This window comes from Gopherus flavomarginatus, chromosome 8 (assembly GCF_025201925.1).
Source record: "Gopherus flavomarginatus isolate rGopFla2 chromosome 8, rGopFla2.mat.asm, whole genome shotgun sequence".
In the NCBI taxonomy this organism is placed as follows: Eukaryota; Metazoa; Chordata; order Testudines; family Testudinidae; genus Gopherus; species Gopherus flavomarginatus.
In genome coordinates this window covers 70546699-70553567 of record NC_066624.1, presented here as the reverse complement: position 1 = coordinate 70553567, position 6869 = coordinate 70546699, and the positions used below count along the sequence as shown (strand labels likewise).

Genomic DNA, 6869 nt, shown 5'->3' with positions numbered 1-6869 from the left:
GTTGGTGTTCAGGTATGGAAGGCTATGGGGTTCTGGATGTACTGGGTGAGGCTTGGCAGGAGTGTCTGGATGTATGGGAGGCTGTGTGGATGGGGGAGCAGCTCCCCATAGTGAACCCTTCTCCCCACCGTTGAGAAGCAGTGGGGGCAGGAAGCAGGGGAGGTTTCTAGGGGTGGGCATGTCACAGCCCCAGCAATTCCTTGCAGGGGAAGAGGAAGTTCCAGCCTCTCCTGCCTCCAGCCAAGAGGAAACTAGCAGCAGATCTTGGCTCAGGGCAGGAGCCATGGGCTGGGGTGTCCCTACCCCCGTGGTGATTTACCTCTCCGTTGGTTGCTCCGGGTTCCTGAAATGATGAACCTGCGCTGCTAGGGAGTGGTGCTCTTACAGCTTCCCTGTCAGAAAGTCATTTTTCTGCAGGGAAGCAAAGAAATCTGCAGGGGACATGAATTCTGCACACCTGCAGTGATGCAGAATTACCCCAGAAGTAGTACTTCAAGATAAAAATAATCAAACCATGCACAGAATAATGTGTGAAAAGCTGGAAAGACAGAATTAAGTAAACTGAAGCTTTATTATACAGTATGGTAAAATATCAGCACTTCTCAGTGATATAGGTGAAATTTAGGAAGTGTGGGGCCTTTAGTTCAACCTCCTCAAATCTTGTAAACAAGTGTCACATGTGAAAAGGAAATGAAAGTCAATAGCTGTGTAGGGCCCAAAGGTCCAGCTACAAAGGCCAGATAGGAAATTACAGCTGACATTTATACTTTCTTCATTCTGAATTGACAGCAGTATCAAAGAAGAGATGCCCAAAGGAGAATTTGAACTTACATGGTTTGGACATGCAAATGGAGCCAGAGAAGGCAAAGACACTAACTAGCTCTTCACTTTTTTTTAAACAAAGATAGCATGCTCTGTGAGAGTTTTGCTCAATTAAGGGCAAATATAAAGAGCAAGGTCTCACTGTAATAAAACGGGCACTGTCCTAGTCAGAGTGTGGGAATGTGAAATACAACAATTAGGGTCAAAATCCTGGTTACAATTAGGCCATGGGCAGTTATAACGGAGCAGCCTGGACATAATTTAGTCCAGAATAAGGATAACAGTCAAAGGTTAGTTCTTCTGATGAAAAATTATGGAATATAGTCAAATCTAAGATTAAATTAGGTAGCATTGAAACCACATATACCAATTATAAACTTCCAGTATACACTGAACTTAATTGGAAAACTCTGTATTTGAACACTGGGAGGAGAAGGCACACAAAAACATGCCTTTCTTAACTATAAATTGTACTAAGAGGTGGGAAATAAAACACATGCCCGGTACAGTCCACTTTAGCATACTTTGTACTCTTCAATAGGTTATATGCACATCAACTGCTTCAAGAGAGACAAAATATTACAATATACTCTGGCACATCAGTGAAGGAAGAATTTATTTTCTAACATTAAAATAGATCTGGGTATTTTAAATCAATATTCCTACAGTATGATCCAGGATCACAAAATGTGTTTCATTTTAGTATTTTAAGATTACATTATTGCTGTATTTATTGTTATTGAAAAAAATGTCCTGGACGGAAGCTAAAATAGCTATAGAAATTGGATATTATTAAAACCTGAAATTGTAAAATGCACACTCCCTTCATAGCGCCATGTGTAAAAACACAAATATATTCAATGTTTTACTCAGAGAAAGACTGGATAGCTTAATCCCACACAATGAGAAACAAAACTCATCCAGCAGATGGTAAATCTTGCAGTTTGTCTTTGCCTAATAAATAAAAGTAATGGTGAATGATTTTACAAAATTATGGCTCATCAGGGAATTTCAGTCCGTGACAACATCTATTAAACTGAAAGTACATCACAGGGAGAGATTTTGTTCATATTTTATTCAACACGCACATCAGCAAATAAAATTGAAGAAAATCTACACGTAACCTAGTGATAACAGTTCGCAACTTCTTTCTTCTGTCATCTTTACCAATCTTCTAGTTTCCAATGGCTCTTTAGAGATAACATACAGATTCTCTCTGGGTTTCTTTTTTAAAAAAGCAAACAAGCAACAATCCTACAGGAGGATTCCACACCTTAGCATTGCATAGCTGAACGAGTAATTTCATTGAATGTCATCATCATCAAAAAGATCTTCAAAATCTATTCAGAAAACAAAAGAAAATTAATATAGTACCCATGCATATGCTATTTACATACAGTTTTTCATCACTCTGGACTCAAGGCACATAAATTTTAAACTAAATTAATCTGAGGTATAAAAATTACAGCAAGTAATTTACTGTAGGAAAAGAGGAGGAAAAAAAAAGACAGACCCAAGATGTCAGCTGAGGTCCTTATCCCGCATCAGAGAACTCAGTGGGAGTTTTGCCACTTACTTTAATGGGAGCAGGATCAAGCCCTGAAGTTCTTTAGAGATCAACTGACTGAGCACTGTGTTCAAGAGGGCTCAATCCTGCCAAGTACAGAGCACTCTGACCCTACTCAGCAAAACAATTAAGTATTTAATTTTAAGCATGTAACTAGTCTCATATGCATGCATATACATTTTGGCAGGATTGGGGCGTTAGTTGATAATATACAACTCATTCAAGCTGAACTTGACACACGCTTAAGAGCTTTGCAGATTCATGACCCTGGGTTTCAGGTCATAGCTATGTCTGCTACTCCCATGTTCCTTTTTCTAAGAATACACTGTAATCTCACCACAATATGCTTCTGAACCCCCTAGCACTCTTTGTTCTGTTAAGAACTCTGGGGTTTTTTTTTATGATGTGCATTGAAATCTGGGGTTTGTACCTTGTCAAGGTTTCAGATACAGATGAACCTTGTCATTGAAACCTAGTCCTTGTTGGACACTTGCTTATGTGAGAATATTGTCATACAATTTGCTATTACTCACAATCTCTGTTTAGGAGAGGTCCAAGGTTAGACCCCCTTGCTATTCCAATGTCGTGACTTAAATGCACTGGGGGAACCTTATGGAGATGCTTGCATGGCACTTGTGCTTGGCTCTACTCTATGCAGTCACTCTTTCAGCTGTAAGACATATGCACTAAAAAACTAGGTCATTCCAAGTAAAACCACTTTAATTTATGGGTTGACTAACCAAATGTAAAAACTTAAACACTATGGACACAGGAACCCTAAATAGTCTCAAGACATTTTTGAGATCAACCATTTTCCATAGTTTGTGACAAGGATGCCTCAACCACAGCAAGTTTTAGTAGTATCATGGGTTTCTGTCAGTTCTTTGCTGTATAGCTGTCAAAGCTGTATTATTTACCAAACATGGAAAATGCATATTGCCCAGGCATACGTTGTATTTCCTGTCCAAAACTGGCCAAATATGAAGTTATGTTATTCCTCAACTATGCAACTGGCTATTCTTGAAAACAGTAACATCCATCCATTTTACCATGTAAAGGATTTGAAATACTGATATGACACAATCTCTTGTAAATAATAACTTGGTACACAATTTCCATATACTACTAAAGTTACTAACACAGAGTCAGTCATGCAACTATGATTGGGCAATTTCATTTGGAATGACCAAATCTGATAAATAAATTGATTTTGAGATGGTGGAGGCAGGCAAGCAATTTTTATACATTGCTCAGTTTTCTATTTAATGTGATTTAATTATTACAAATGTGACAAAGTACAAACTGAAATATCACAAAATGTAATTTTTCCATTCAAAAAACTGAAGTTCAAGACATGTAAAGATCACAACAACCTAAAAGCAGGTTTATCTCAAATATGGCAGAAGCTGTAATGCTACATTACTCGAGATAAAATCAAAGGTAGGCTGGTCTTGGCTATTCTTGCTTCCCAAACTAATGATTTTGCTTGTTAATTTCTAGTACCAAATACTGTAAACTATTAATAACTAAAATATAAAATAACTAAAATATAAAAATAAAGTAGCATTGGAACTGAAGTATGTTGAATTGCCTTACCATTAAAGAAATCTGCATGAACTGCCTTTTCATTAGCTGCTAAGTCCATCAATAAACCTGTACTTCCTCCTGCCTAAGAAAGAACAGTGTTTTGTCATCTACTGTTAATAGTTTAGTGGCAAATCATAATATTCACTATTTAAAGCTTTGTATATGTTTAATTATCTTGCTCATTCATATAAATATTTACATACCGATCAAATTAACATGTGAGGTATAGTACATTGCCCCATCTTCTTCCCACTTCTGTTGCCATCTGTACAACTCATTTGAGTGGCATGATTGTTTCTCCTGCTTCTGGAGAGCTTGAACTTAGCTTGTTTCATCGGCAATAACCTTCATTTTCTCCCAGCCTGTCATATGCTAAACTTCTTAGTGGAAGTGTGACAGAGATAACCAAGATCCCAATCCTGCAGTAAATTCTAGGCAAACACTGTGATGCCTACATAGAACACCACAGTAATGTACTGTTGGGGGGTGAAAAAAACAAAACAAACAGCTTTCTGGGATGTATTGGCAAGAGTGTTGTAAGCAAGACTCAAGAAGTAATTCTTCCACTCTACTCAGCATTTTACATAAAAAGAGTTACATAAAAGGTTGTTATAAAGAGGAAGGTAATAAATTTTTAACCACTGGCACGCAGAACAAGAAGTAATGGTCTTAAATTGCGGCAAGAGAGACTTGGGTTAGACATCAGGAAAAACTTACTAACTGTAAGGGTAGTTAAGCACTAGAACAAAGTGCTGTCTAATAACAAAATAAATACACTGATAATAGAGAAATGTTTTCTCTCCCAGTTGCAGGGATCTCTGGGGATCAGCTAACACTGTAGATGTAACACTCTAAATCACAGTTGTGTGGTTTCGGTCGAGGGTTCAGCCTTAGGCCAGATGCTTCAGAGGGAATGAACATAACAGGGCAATTTTTCAGTTAGCCATCCCCTGTTGTCCAGTCCCAGATTCTGGCAGTCAAAGGCTTAGGGATACAAAGAGCCTGGGACTGCATCCCTGACCATCTTGGCTAATAGCTATTAATTGACCTATTCTTTTTTACCCCATTTATACTTTGGCCTTCACATCTCCAGGCAAGGAGTTCTACAGGTTGACTGTGAATTGTGTGAAAATGTACGTCTTTAATTTTATCGTGTGACCCCTGATTTGTATGGTATGTGAAGGGGTAAATAACACTTCCTTATTCACTGTCTCCACACAGTTTATGATTTTATAGACCTCTATCATATTCTTCCCTCCTGCCCCCATCTCTTTTGTAAACTGAATAGTCCCCGTCTTTTTCATCTCTCCTCATAAAATGCTGTTCCCTAGTCCTAATAATTTTTGTGCCCTTCTCTCTACTTTTTTCCAATTCTAATACATCTTTTTTGAGATAAGGAGACCAGAACTACACACAGTATCCCATGGTGTGGGCATACCATGGATTTATCTAGTAGCATTGTATTTTCTGTTTTCTTCTCAATGCCTTTTCTAATGGTTCCAAACATTATTAGTTTTTTTGAGCCACTGAACATTGAGCAGATGTTTTCAGAAAAAGACTTCAAGATCAATCTGAGTGGTAACAGCTAATTCACACCCCATCATATTTTATGTATAACTCTTTTCCACTGTGCATTACTTTGCACTTATTAACACTGAACTTCATCTGTCATTTTGTTGCCCAGTCACCCAGTTTTGTGGGATCCCTTTGTAACTCTTCAGTCAGCTTCAGACTTAACTAACTTGAGTAATTTAATATCAGCTGCAAACATTTCCTATCTCACTATTTATCCATTTTCTGATGACCTACAAATATGCTGACAAGTACAGACAGTTGGAGGACCCCCGCAATTTACCCTTATCCATTTCAGCTGAGCGTTCAGCGCTAGGCCAGGGAGTATAGGGCTCTGAGGAGCAGGATCCCTTTATTGACCACGCAACAAGCAGGTGAACAGGACTGTCACTGGGCATCGCTTAATACTGGGGACATAAGGCTTCCCGCCAAAAGCACGTGGTGTCAGCTCAGGGCTCGGCCTTAGGTCAGGGATTGGGGGGGGGGCGCTTGGAGCAGGGCCCTGCATTTAACTGTCGCTGGGGAGCCCCCACGCTACGCGGGCCAGGTCTGGTCTCTCAGCGGCCCAGGGAGACGCACGGATCGAGCGCAGCTGGAGGGGCCACAGCATGCACCAGGCCAGCACAGCCGCCAGCGCCCCGCGGGGGGAAGAAGTGGGAGGGTTCCCGCGGAGCACAGATGGGCCGAGGAGGAGAACTGCCACCCCCCGGGGTGCCCCGCCCTGTAGGAGCCGCTAGAAACCAGCCAATCAGAGATCTGGGACCGCTGCCCAGACTCGCATCCTGTCAACACGTAACGCAACGCGAGCTCCTCGTCCGCCGCTCCCCCAGCGCCAGCCAATAACCGCCAGCTCAGCCCGCGGCATCCCCAAGCGGCGGGGCTCCGCGCGCCGCCTCCCCCGCTAGCATCGTCACCTCGTCCAGGTCCACGTAGGGCCCCGCGCCCTCGGGGAACATCTCGTCCACGGCTGGCTTCATCGCCTTGTCAGGTCCCCGGCTGGCGAGCGGCCCCGGCCGGTAGCGCCTTCCCCTTCGAACCACTTCCGGTCTGAGCCCAAGCCGCCACTTCCGGTGTAAGGAGAGTCTGCGCCGCTCCACTCTCGTGGCCCTTCTGGAAGGTGGGAGGACCGATCGCTCTGTGGTGCCGGGGTGGCCTCCTCAGGCGCCGCCCTGGTTGCCCCTGTAGCTCTGTCCCGCCCCCCAGCACTACCTTGCTGTCCCGGGGAGAGCAGGAGCTGAGGGCTCGTGCCCTCTGAGGGGAGGCAGCGATCAGGGCTCCTGTTGGCGCGAGTTGGGGCAGGGACTCCCTAGGAGGCCTAAGC

At 42.4% G+C, this 6869-nt stretch overlaps 1 protein-coding gene across 1 annotated transcript; it reads right to left on the bottom strand.

The window, feature by feature from the left end:
* Window positions 1–1421: 1421 nt before the first annotated feature.
* COPS9 (COP9 signalosome subunit 9) lies at window positions 1422–6612 on the bottom strand. Its single transcript, XM_050964188.1, has 3 exons — window positions 6463–6612; window positions 3986–4058; window positions 1422–2162 (listed from the first exon to the last, which is right to left on the bottom strand). Exons 1-3 carry the CDS (start codon window positions 6523–6525, stop codon window positions 2125–2127), a joined length of 174 nt encoding a protein of 57 aa, XP_050820145.1. The 5' UTR covers window positions 6526–6612; the 3' UTR covers window positions 1422–2124.
* Window positions 6613–6869: the final 257 nt, after the last annotated feature.

Excerpts from the sequence above, each read along its gene's own strand:
- COPS9 (XM_050964188.1), bottom strand. The coding sequence starts at position 6,525 with ATGAAGCCAGCCGTGGACGAGATGTTCCCCGAGGGCGCGGGGCCCTAC. Across the intron at positions 4,059-6,462 it reads CCTACGTGGACCTGGACGAG|GCAGGAGGAAGTACAGGTTT; the intron begins GTGACGATGCTA and ends GTTCTTTCTTAG. Across the intron at positions 2,163-3,985 it reads TCATGCAGATTTCTTTAATG|ATTTTGAAGATCTTTTTGAT; the intron begins GTAAGGCAATTC and ends TTTTCTGAATAG.